At 49.0% G+C, this 11318-nt stretch overlaps 2 protein-coding genes across 2 annotated transcripts in view; both read left to right on the top strand.

Annotated features, from left to right (window-relative positions):
* Positions 1–159: 159 nt before the first annotated feature.
* Positions 160–4402, top strand: CSUI_010916 (mannosyltransferase). The gene is made up of 2 exons (XM_068071017.1): positions 160–3172; positions 3762–4402. The coding sequence occupies exons 1-2, from the start codon at positions 1538–1540 to the stop codon at positions 4362–4364; spliced, it is 2238 nt and encodes a 745-aa protein (XP_067917008.1). The 5' UTR covers positions 160–1537; the 3' UTR covers positions 4365–4402.
* A 1905-nt stretch (positions 4403–6307) lies between these two features.
* Positions 6308–11318, top strand: part of CSUI_010915 (protein kinase domain protein) — a gene marked incomplete at its 3' end in the record, with an annotated part of 5454 nt that continues 443 nt past the window's right edge. The window contains exons 1-3 of the mRNA XM_068071016.1: positions 6308–8276; positions 9355–9424; positions 10288–10440. Coding sequence (XP_067917007.1) covers positions 7620–8276; positions 9355–9424; positions 10288–10440 — 880 coding nt within the window. The remainder of the gene's footprint in view (positions 8277–9354; positions 9425–10287; positions 10441–11318) is intronic.

The following is an 11318-nucleotide window of genomic DNA, read 5'->3' as shown; positions in this document are numbered from 1 at the left end:
CCCGGGGTGTACGTACACCCAGATCTGCGCCGTACAGATCACTACTACTGTGTAGCTCATACTACCGCTATACTGCGATCGCTCGCTGGCTGAAGTCGTGACGCTGCCTGCCACTATCTCGATGACGCACGCGATAGATATGCGCGCCGGCCGTTCTGAGTAACAAACAGCTACGCGATGCACGCAGACAACCGGCGGCCCGTGAAAACACTCCGCTTTACATTCGTTTTGTCGAAGGTCATTTGCGTCCAGCGGTCACTCTTCACCATGCTCGTTAGCGACCGTATTGCCCAACACACTTTCCGCACTCCACACACCGCCAATCAACGAAATGGAAACCGGCAAAAGGTGGGGGGGGCAGACCGGAACGCACGAACCCTCGTTTGGAAGAGATTGCATAACAGCTGGTTCAAGGTGGCTTTTTTGACTATAGGAGAAGACGATCGCCGAGGAGTGCACTAGCACAATATCTGTCAGCCTTACCTCAATAATGGACAAAAAAATTCTGTATCTGATAGTGTCGCCGCTTCACGGACACGTCACTTTGGTCTCGGAAAAAGAGAGCAATACACACAAGGCCATCCGGGGATGGTGGGAGAGGCCAGCAGGAACTCCGCTGTGCACTCGTAGTAGATAAGAGGCCACTAAACCGCCGAACTTGGGCGTGGATGAGTTTTGACGTGCGAAGGGAGGCTGGCAGCGCCAGCAGGCCTGTTTTTGAGAAAGATTCTACGGAGCTTTGTGACCGTGGCGAGCCTGCTCACGAAATTGGCCAGTCGGTCCGTGAGTCGATCGCTTCGTTCGTGCCGCATCGAGAGACAGTCCGACAACGGGGCGAGCTTGTACAAGCTGGATAGCGGAAGTGAGCTGCACCTCTTTTACGTCAGGTCTCTCGCTCCTGTTCTTTGATTCCCTGAAACTAGCATTCGGAGTTGCGTGGTCCTTAGTTTCCTGGCTGTGCGTTGGCGCATCTCCCGTCTCCGCATGACCCAAGAGAATCGAGGTCGTGCTGTCCCGCTTTTCTTTTCTGAGCTGTCTACAGTTTTCTCCCATCCATGCTTGCTTTGCAGTCGTGAAAGCGTGTCGGGAATTCCGTTTTCTCTCAAAAAGGGATCGGAAATTGTTTCATGGCAACCGCAGTCTGTGGCCCGTCCATGCACCTCCTAAGCTCGCAGACATCTCTCGTGTCCAGCATGCCAGTGTTTCTGCCCCCGAGAAAGGTAGCTAATGCAGAAATGTGAGGTTGTCATGCAGCAGATCGCAAGAGAGGATCGATCTGCATTGTGTACCCGTCCCACGGTCGGGACAGTTTGTGTGTGAGCACATGAAGCTTTCACGCTTGTCACCATGTCTCCGACTCGTGGCTATGATATTCTTGTGCTAGGTGATCTCCGGAGTTGTCTGGGAGCATGACTGAAGGCTCACGCTGCCGAACGTTTCTGTATCTTAGACTCCGTGGCCGACTGGGGTAGACTCTCTTTTGCCTTCAAGGGACTTCCGCTTTCCGGGAATCTTCCTGCTCATTCCCACCGCCACAATGAAGGAGAGGTACATCTTGCCCAGCTTGATTGCTTTCCGCATATTCAATGGCTTAGTTCTTCGGACAGCGTTCAACCCAGACGAGCACTGGCAGTCGTCCGAGGTGGCACACCATCTCCTATTTGGGTATGGCTTCTTAACATGGGAGTGGGAACGATGCATAGCGCTTCGGAGCGTGATGCATCCAGCGTTGTTCGGTATTCTCTTTTACATTCTGAAGGCTTTCCAGGTGGATAATCCGACCGTTGTAGCTCTTGCACCCCGACTGACTCAGAGCATCATTGCTGGGTTCACTGACTACGGGACCTACGAGCTCGCCAAAGCATGGTATAACCCTGTCGACTTGACTTGTACCAGTAGTCCCCCTAGCACTGAAAGGCAACGGGCCTTTTGGTCTCGTTTGACCAGTCCAAGAATGGCCACATGCGCTCTAATTTGCTCAGTCTGCAGTTGGTTCAACTTCTTCTGCCTTCCCCGGACCTACTCAAATTGTCTCGAAGCAGCCCTTAATACCTGGGCGCTTGTGTTTTTCGCTCGGGCGGGCCCGGCCGACCAGAAGAGGAGGAGAGAAGCCTTAATGGCACTGGGGCCAGCCGAGGAGAAATTGGCTAGCGTACCACGGGTAGGTAATGGTCCCTCTGTCGGAAGTGTTGGCTCACACGTGGGAGGAGATGACGAAGCCGCCATGACGGGAAAAAGCAAGGTGCGCAAGGACGAAGAGGAGGTAACGGCGTGTCCGGCGGAGCTGGAAAGGAGTCAATCGAAAACCCAGAAAAGCTATATTCCAGCTCTCTTTCTGGCAGCATGTAGTGTGATTGTTAGGCCTACAGCGGCGAGCTTCTGGATCGTATTTTGTCTTCTGAAACTTCTCCAGCTTACCTTTCTAGCGTCCCCCACCGGGAATAAGAGGGCTGTTGAAACAGAAAAGAAAGTAAAGCCAACGGTGGAAGCCATCCAGTTCGTGAAAGCGTGTGTGACAGTAGCGATAGTGGCGATATCAGTCACACTTGCGTGTGATTCTTGGTATTACGGCATACTTACATTCCCACCATGGAATTTTGTTAAATTCAATTTGTTCTCCGACCCAGGGCGTTTCTACGGAGCCAAGCCTTGGCATTACTTTCTGCTGGAGGGGGCGGGTGTCGTGTTGCTTTCTTTTTATCCCCTGTTTCTCCTAGGACTCAAAGTCTGGTTCAACACAGCGGGGATCTTACCCTCACACAGTGGCCAAGTAGAGAGTGGTAAACAGAGGAGGCACCAGCTCCAGCCTTTATATCCGGGGAAGTACGCTTTTCTGAGGGATGACGGAGCTGTGATACTTGCAACTCTCTTCTCGTTTATCGTACTGTCTTTTGCCACCCACAAGGAGTTTAGATTCATGGTATCCCATCTGCCGCAGTTGTTGATTTTTACTGCCATTGGACTGGCGCGCCTGCTGACGGACGATCCGGCGTGTTTAGAAAGCCAGTTATTTGGGACTCGGCAACCTGAAAAGTCCGACCAAAAACGACGCGCGTCTAACGCGTTCCCGTCATTCAGAGTTCTCTCCCCGGTAATGCTGAAGGCGGCCTTATCGGTCGTCTTTCTGGCTCAATTCCTCACGGGAGCATTCTTCAGTTTCTTTCATCAGGCGGTAAGAAGCGGCTCTATGTGGATTGAACTAATGCGTGGACGAAGTCCCGCAACAATATTGTGCACGCTGTTTGGTACGAAAGACTACGGGTGTCAGCGGGAAGCAGTGCTGATCTCGAGTTTCCGGTCGTCCCTTCTTCGCTTACTTCTATCGTCTCACAGAAGTACGGAGTGACGCGATAACTGGCTTCTCACTTGCGAACGCAACGTCCCGTATGCGTATGCTTCTGGTAGTGGACGATAAGCCGAAGCTCAGCTGACTTGATGTGCTGCTAATTTATCATCGGACAAGATGTGAAGAGCCCCGGGAATCAAAGGTTCCCGAAACGGGGAATTTAGTCGCGCTGCTGTCTTCCAAATCACATCGGAGCAGCGAAGACAACGCTTCACCAGGTGCCAGTACAGCTGAAGACAGGGCGCAGAGCAGGAAGGACGCCGAGGAAAAAAAAGAGACGAACAGTTGTGAGGGGCGGGGTTAATTGTATGCAAGCAGATTCGGATCTTCGTAAGCGACTCAACAGAAACGTTCGCAGCGACTCTTCTACCCGTTCATGGCGCCTGTGGTTGTGTTGCGGTTGTCCGTTGTGTAGGCATCAGACCAGGTGGCTTCGTACCTGCGGACGATTCCTGATGAGTCTTCTGTGTTCTTCCTGACGCCGTGCCATCAGATGTCTTACTATTCACATCTTCACCGTCGAATACCCATGGGCTTTTTGGATTGTTCTCCGCGAGTAGATAGCACGAGGCTATCTCCCAGTTGGCAGGAGAAATTCTGGTCAGAGACTAGAGAGAACCGGATAAAGTTTCTGGACACCGTATTTCCCCTTGACTATCCGAAAACATCGTCGCCGACTGGTGAGCGAAAGCAACCATACTCAGATCCTCGGGAAACTTCGAGCTCCCCCACAAGTAACTCTTGGTTTGGACAAGCTAAAGACCTCCAGGTTACTCATCTGAGTGAGGGCCACTGGAGAGATCCTGTCGAATGCTTAAGGTATCGGTTTGAGGTGCCTTTAGAGGGTCCTTCTCCTACACACTTCATTGTCCCCAGCGTACTCAGGGAAGATCTTTCTGCCTGGTTCAGGAGGCGAGGCTATGTTGAAAAGGAGATGCCGATATTTGATGCGCTTTTCAAGGAAACGCCGGAAGGCGATGCAATGTGGCAATACGTTCATATCTTGGAGAAACAATAAGAAATCTTTCTCAATCCAGACTCGAGACTTGTTCAGAGCAGTACGGTCACAGATGGCGTTTCGCCTTCTCTTTGGTGTTCCTGAAAGACTGGGAAAGTGTGGCGCTGTTCACCACGTCAAAAAGGTTTCGCACGCCGTTCGCACGTACTGGCGGAAGGACCTACGTAGGAACTTATTAGCTCAAACTCCGTCACAGCACACCGCACGGACAGGGGCGCAGAACAGGTTGCAGACGGCACGCCAAGTTACTTCTGCACGTGTTGTTGGAGCTTGCCAGCCAGTACCTTTCACTTGCGGATCTACACACCGGTCAGTTCAGACACAGTAAAAGTGCGCAGACGTCTCCGTTTAGCTGACGTGGGTCCGTTGAGAGCAGGCGAAAAGATCCTCTGCATGAGGGACGGTGATGCTGGGGTCTGGCCCTTCTCGCTTTGAACAAGTGCGAGCGCAGAGCTAAGGAACGCTGAGGGTACTGTCCTTTATTTCTTCGAGCGGCCTTCTACCAGCCTGCTCGCCGGGGGCTCACTATTGACAGAAGCACGAGGAAACCATTGATTCGGTAAAAAGGCCCAGGTGACACTCATGGACTAGGCTAGGGGAGAACACTTTCCGGGGCTCCATGTCCTCTCTGGAAATGCCAACAAAGCCTTCGAGTCTGAGTCCGTCAGCTGCGAGGGCAGCGGGACAAACTTGTTACTGCGTGCCATGCACTACACGCTGGTTTCAGAAATGGCCGCCTGCCCTACTTACCCGAGCTTGCCTCCTCGTGCCGGAAACGTAATGAAGCGCGGCTGTCAGTAGACTTCCACTCCAGCTTCTAGCTCGTTTTCACTCTGAGCCCACTTTCTTCTGGCGGGGCCCCGGGATCGTCATGACGGTGGGTGACATGTCACCGGAAGAGGCGGAGCACCGCAGCATGGCCAGTACCTTCTGCTTTGCCAGACATAGGGCTAAGCCGACAGGAATGAAGCAAGGTTATCTCATTTGTCGGAATGTACGTACTCCGAGTGCGGGTACCCGAGTTCGACAGCGTACGCCCAACAGCCATCATGTTTGAAACCATTACTAACATGCAAGGGCTTTCGAGAGTTACACTGCACCTCTTTGTACAGACCATCAATTGGATCTCGACCGCTCCCGTAGAGAGTTAGACGCCTGGGGAAAGTTGTCGTGTCTGAGATAAGCAGATATCGCCTACTGTCTGAGACGTTGTAGATCCTAACGGAGCAGCGAATACGTAGGCAGGGCTTGCCTCGTCAACTAGGCACTGTCAGTGAAATATACTCCGACACACCAAGTAGTCGGAGTAGGCCATCATGCGCCACCTCCGAAGACAAGAGCTCTGGTGGGTCAAATGGCAATGCATCGGTGACTCAGATGGCGCACAAGGCATAACCACAGTGCCGTTTGGGGCGAGTGTGGTCATTTCACCTTAGGAAACCCCGCGGCTTCCTGCGGACGAGGCCATGCACGAAGCCGCGGGGTTTCCTAAGAAGCGTATCCCTAGTGCGAGATTTTTACGTAGCGCAGTGTCCAACTCCGAGAGAGATCCTTTTTTTGTTTGAATAGTACGTGTGCGAGGAGGAACGAGTTCCGGCTGGATTCTGGGGCTTCGCCACCACTCTCCAGATACTTGCAAGCACCGGCTGTTCAGGCTCTAACGAAGGTGACTGGTGACCAGTTATCTTCGCTCCGTGAGAAGTCTTGTCTCGTTACCTAAATAGTTTACTTCTCTCGAAACACCTAATTACGTGCCAGGAATTCATACGTACAGTAATCTAAACAGACTACTCACTTTCACTAGCACCCTGACTGGTCGGCAGACACAGGGCGAGTCGCCAGGTGTAGCGGGATCCGCGAAAGATACGGCCTGGCAAGTTCCGTCGAGCACCCGAGACGGAGGTATGAAAAGCACCGTCTCTTCCTTCGGAGTTGCTGCTGTCCTCTTATTCAAAATACGATGGCTGTTTCATCTTTTTTTCGACAAGCCCTTGCGTTTTTTTCTTGATTCGTTTCAGAGAGGAGTCTTCTCATCCTCCTCCTCGTGGCAGCAGCCCGTTGCTTGTCTTGTCGCGGGTGTCTGTACACTCGAGCTAGATGAGTTCATCCCTCGTCCTTCGGACTCGAATCAGAAACCGTTTCGATAGCTTCTCTTTTTTTCACCGTTGATGAGGCTCTACTCCCTTTGGCTTGTTTACACACGTCTCTATTTGCTGTCCTTCCTCCCTTCAAAGCAGTACGTAGCACGAGGAGCTTGTAGTCATTTGCCCCGTCTATCTCCCCGGACTGCTAGCGCGGAAGGACGACTCCCAACCAAAGACGTCTTGTCGACCGTTTCAAGCTCTTCTTTCTCTGAAACGATCTCACCTTAGTCTCACTGTTTCTCTCTCTTTGAAAGCTGAGGTCATTTTCAACCAGATTCACCCTCAAGCACAAGACAATGCTGCGCTGTCTACCTTTGTCTCCTTCGAGCGTTTGGCTGGCTCTCTCCGCATACAGACGCTGTTCCTCAGTCCGCGAACTTTTCTCTTCTTTCTCTACTCTTGTATTTTGATACATAGGTTCTCTTCTTGTTTTCCCTCCACGTTGGTTTCCTTCTCGTGCAATACCTCTCTCGTCTTCACCTTTTGAAGTGGAGCTGCCCCAGTGCCCCCTGTATCCTCTCCGTACCTTTCCTTCGCCCTTTTCTACACAACGAAAGAAAACGTTGCAGTTCAGATTTCTCAGGGAACCTCGTCCATTTTTCTCTTAGTTCATCTGTTGTTTCCTCTCTTTCTCTCCCTACTGCCTTCACCGTCACTTCTAGCCGTTAAGACAAGCAGACCTCACGTGACTCGTCATGTCGCTAGTGAAGAGGAATGGCGGAAAGTCTAGATAAACGAGAAAGCTCTCCTCTCCGCTTCATATCGGACCATCCTCTGCCTTTAATCTCTCCTTCAGCGGTCTGCAACACCCAACAAGCTCGTTCATCGCCCTTTTTGTGCTCCTCTCTTTCTCTCTTTCTGCTTCTTCTCACGTTACCATTTGTTTACTATTAGCAAGAAGATGTTCAAAACCGTCCAAGCCTTCCCTTCTTCAGGGCGAAAAAAGAAGCTTGAGAAGAACTTTTTCTCCTTCTATGCTCTCGAAGAATGCAGTTCATTTCTGATGTCTACCTCTCTCTTCTTCTAACCCAATCGTATCTTCTCACTCGCCACACACCCTCTCAAGCTGCCGCTTTTCTTTGCTTCACCAAGAGTCTCTCCACTTCAGAAGATGAATAAGCCTAGTTGCTTTAGCCGATCAAAAGCTTTCTCTTGGCCTTTTATTTCTCTCCACCTTCTCCTCCTCCTTCTCTCTCTTCATTCTGTTGACAGCTTACGCCTTTACCCTCATGGAGCCCCAAGACGAGGAAGACGAGAGAAGGAGGAGAAGAGGCAAGGGGCGCAGGATGGAGTCGTCATAGTAGAAGAAGAGCCTGAGACCTCCCATAAACTAGCCCGAGCTTTCTTTCAAGGAGATTTTAAAGACAACGCGACTGCGCAAGGGATTTACTCGTTACTTCAGTCATCCCAGCTAAGTCAAAGGAAGGAAGATGAATACAAGGATGAACAAGAATCGGTTACATTCTTTCCTGGCGAATCTTCCGATCGTCAAGGGTTTAGAAAAGGACTATCTCAAGAAGACTTGTATCGAGGTGATGACCGTCCTACAGGGAATGGGTTGCACAGCACGACGTATAATCAGATCTCAGCTCATGGTGTACATACACCTGAAGTGTTGTATGGTGAAGTGGCTGCAAAAGACAACGGATGGGGGCGAGAGGAAGAGAAGACCACTGAAGCAAAACCAGTGAGATCGCCCCATGAACAATCGTTCATTGTCTCTCCACATGGCCATACACCTTCTTCTACATCCCGACGACGAGAGCAGGTTCGATTGATTCTTCTCTTGTTTCTCCCCCATTTGAACTCATGCTTTCTCTTTCTTTCTTTCTTTCTCTCTTTCTCTTTGCCGATCTAAAAAAGCAGCTCCTCTTCTCTTCAGCTTTCTCCTATACCCATTCAGTCGTAACCGACTCACTTCAACGCATGCAGACATCCTCTCTATATCTACATGTGTTTCAATACTGGAGTGTTAGGCTTTCTTCTTCTATATGGATCCCAACATATATATCTATATATATGCATATATATATATATATATACGTGTGTATACTCATGTGTGTAGATGTTAACTCTGTTGATTCTCCCGCTTCTCCTTCACTATTGGAGAATCATGGGTATCTACCTATATTCATCTTTATCTAGGGATCTCCTTTTCTCACGAGACTCTTCTTGTATATACAGTTGTCTGTATACGTGTGTGACATTACATCTGGCGGCGACGGGGGGGGGAAGATAGAGATTCATAATGACCAGAGAGGCAACCTTGGCCACAGTATCGGCGAGTGTAGACGGGACAGAAAGCAAGGAAGTGGATGGACAACCCAGATGAATGCGGTGCACGGAGCTCTGAGGATTATTGTCATTGTCTCTTTCTCTTTCTCTCTTTCTCTTTCTCTTTCTGTCTTTCTCTCTTCATGGGAACACGGGTGGATGGATGTGATGAGGGTGCATCTGCGTGCGTACGTTGTAAGAATGGACTGTAGCTAGGGGTGCCTGCCTCCTCTCTCTTTCTCTCTCTACGTCTGCTGCAAATAAATTGGATGATGTATCTATACACGTGCTGCGTACGTATCATACACTCGCCCAGCCAGGATTTCCACTCATAAGAACGACCTCCTACATGTCCCTACTTCTCACTGGCTGGTAAGAAGAGTCATGTGGTGTACATAAAGTCAACTCAGTCCAAAGTTTCCTCTCCGAAACTCTCGTAGCAGCAGAACGTCTCTCTCTTCCCTGACTCACATTCTTTTGTGTTGATGACTCTATCCAGCTCATGTCTATACATACGGTTTTGCTTCTTGTAAAGCAGCCGACTCTTGATTCTCTTCCCTCTCATTTTCTAGGCCGTTTCTTCCTTTCCTACGATGAACCCCCCACCGCTAGAGAAAGGCAAATCTCTCTTGTCTAGAGATGGTAAGGAAGAAAGCATAAGACAGAAAGGACGTCTTGTCTGGATCTTCTTTCTTTTTCTCCTCTGCTTTCTCTGCTTGAGAAAGTTCATCTACACAATACTTTCACATCTCCCTTTCTTTCAAAGAGCGTTTCTGTGGGTTGTCTTTCCTCCCCCATAAGTGCAAACACACCTCCGGATGAGAGGCTGAAGGAGCGCCGAAATGCATTCCCTTTCCACGTCCTGCTACCGTACAGACACCACTTCTTCTTGGTATATAATGTCTACATATGTAGAAACACGTCTATGTATATATATCTATATGTGAAGACTTCAATCTTTTTGGTCTTTTCATTGACTGCGTGTTCAAGCAGTGTATCCTACTTCCCCACCAGAGTCGTAAGTCTATAGGTTCGTTTGACTATACCAAGAAAAGTCTTTAAGGATACTGACTATCGTCGATGCTCTCTGCATCGACTCAGGAGTAGGGAGCTTGTCTGCTTGTTTTCTTCAGATCTAGAATACAGCGGGAAATTCATGGATCTTGAGCTCTCTCATTTGCTTATCTCTTCATATAGACATCACAAGTATATGGCGATACAAGGCCACGTCCAGTTATCTATAGGAAAGATAGAAACAAAGATGTCCCTCACCGTCGCCTCGATTCCACATACGCCTATAGTATACCAGGTGTACATACACTGCAATTAGAAGACACAGGGAGAGGAGGTGACAGACGCCATTGTGAGCTATCTCTCGAATTCTAGACTTCTGACATGATTGCTTGCCATACACATGTGTCTAAATCCTTCGACCTATTAACCGAGAGATGCAGACTCTCTAGCAAAGGCCCTCATAGTTAATTATCTTTCTTCTTTTTCTTCAGGAAGTTCTTCTGCCCTAGAAGAAAGTTCACTAGATGGAGATTACCCGGGACTCTCTTTAACAGAAGAAGAGGCTTCTGCTGGTAGCGGAGATGTTGAAGGAAAGAAAGGCAAATCTCTCTCATCACCTCAACCTGATTCTCTCGCATTTCTTGGTAAACCCCTTTTTATTTTCTTTCTTCTTTTTCTTTCCTCTTCTTCGTGCACTTCTTGTGGATCTTCGTGTGAAGAGAAAAGCACAGTAGGAAAGGCATTAAACCCCACTGAGAAGAAAGGAAGGAGAAACGACGAGGAGCATTAGAACATATGAGTTGAGAGACGTTCACATTCATCACAAGAATCTCTATCTATCATTCTGTTTCTATCGGTCTCTTTATCTCTCGAGTATAACGCTCTCCACCATATATACATATATATATATATATATATGTGTCTGTAGAGTCAGGTGTGGCTTTTCTTTTCTTCTTTCCCACTCTAGCCATATCTGTGTATCTAGGTATATCCATCCTCTCGCTGAATGTGCCTTATATATATATATATACATGTATGTATATATATATATATCTGTCTGTGGGTATTAGTAAGGGTAGGTACGACCTCGAACATCACTCTAGATGCATGCAAGTACGGCGTATAAGGTATTCCTTTGTCTCTTTTCTTCTATGTGTATATAGAGAGAGACAAATCTTGTCGAAAGAGACAGACGGATAGCGACACTTCATCTCGTCTCTTACACATCTGTTCGATACCCTTCGCCCCCCGTTCCTCATTCATATGGAGCTCCTCTAGGCGTTTAATGAATCTTCTCTCGCATCTCTTCTTACCGTTCACATGCATTGTCTCTCCTCCCACCTACAACTCACCTTCATATATCATTTCTTTCTTCCTTCCCTCCTTCCTTCCTATCTTGAATTACTAGCTGGGACCATATTCATATTTTGAGAGTATTGGCCCGATACGACGACACTTAATGCAGACAATAGAATGAGTATGACAATAGAACTAACACGAGGTGCACAGACTCCCTCTAAGG

The sequence above is a fragment of the Cystoisospora suis genome, assembly GCF_002600585.1.
Source record: "Cystoisospora suis strain Wien I chromosome Unknown contig_8867, whole genome shotgun sequence".
Lineage (NCBI taxonomy): Eukaryota > Apicomplexa > Conoidasida > Eucoccidiorida > Sarcocystidae > Cystoisospora > Cystoisospora suis.
This window is presented reverse-complemented; position numbering and strand designations above follow the sequence as displayed.

Bases quoted from the DNA above. Each gene is read 5' to 3' on its own strand.
- CSUI_010916 (XM_068071017.1), top strand. From the start codon at position 1,538: ATGAAGGAGAGGTACATCTTGCCCAGCTTGATTGCTTTCCGCATATTC. The intron at 3,173-3,761 runs GTAAGAAGCGGC...TCCGTTGTGTAG, and splicing joins TCAGTTTCTTTCATCAGGCG to GCATCAGACCAGGTGGCTTC.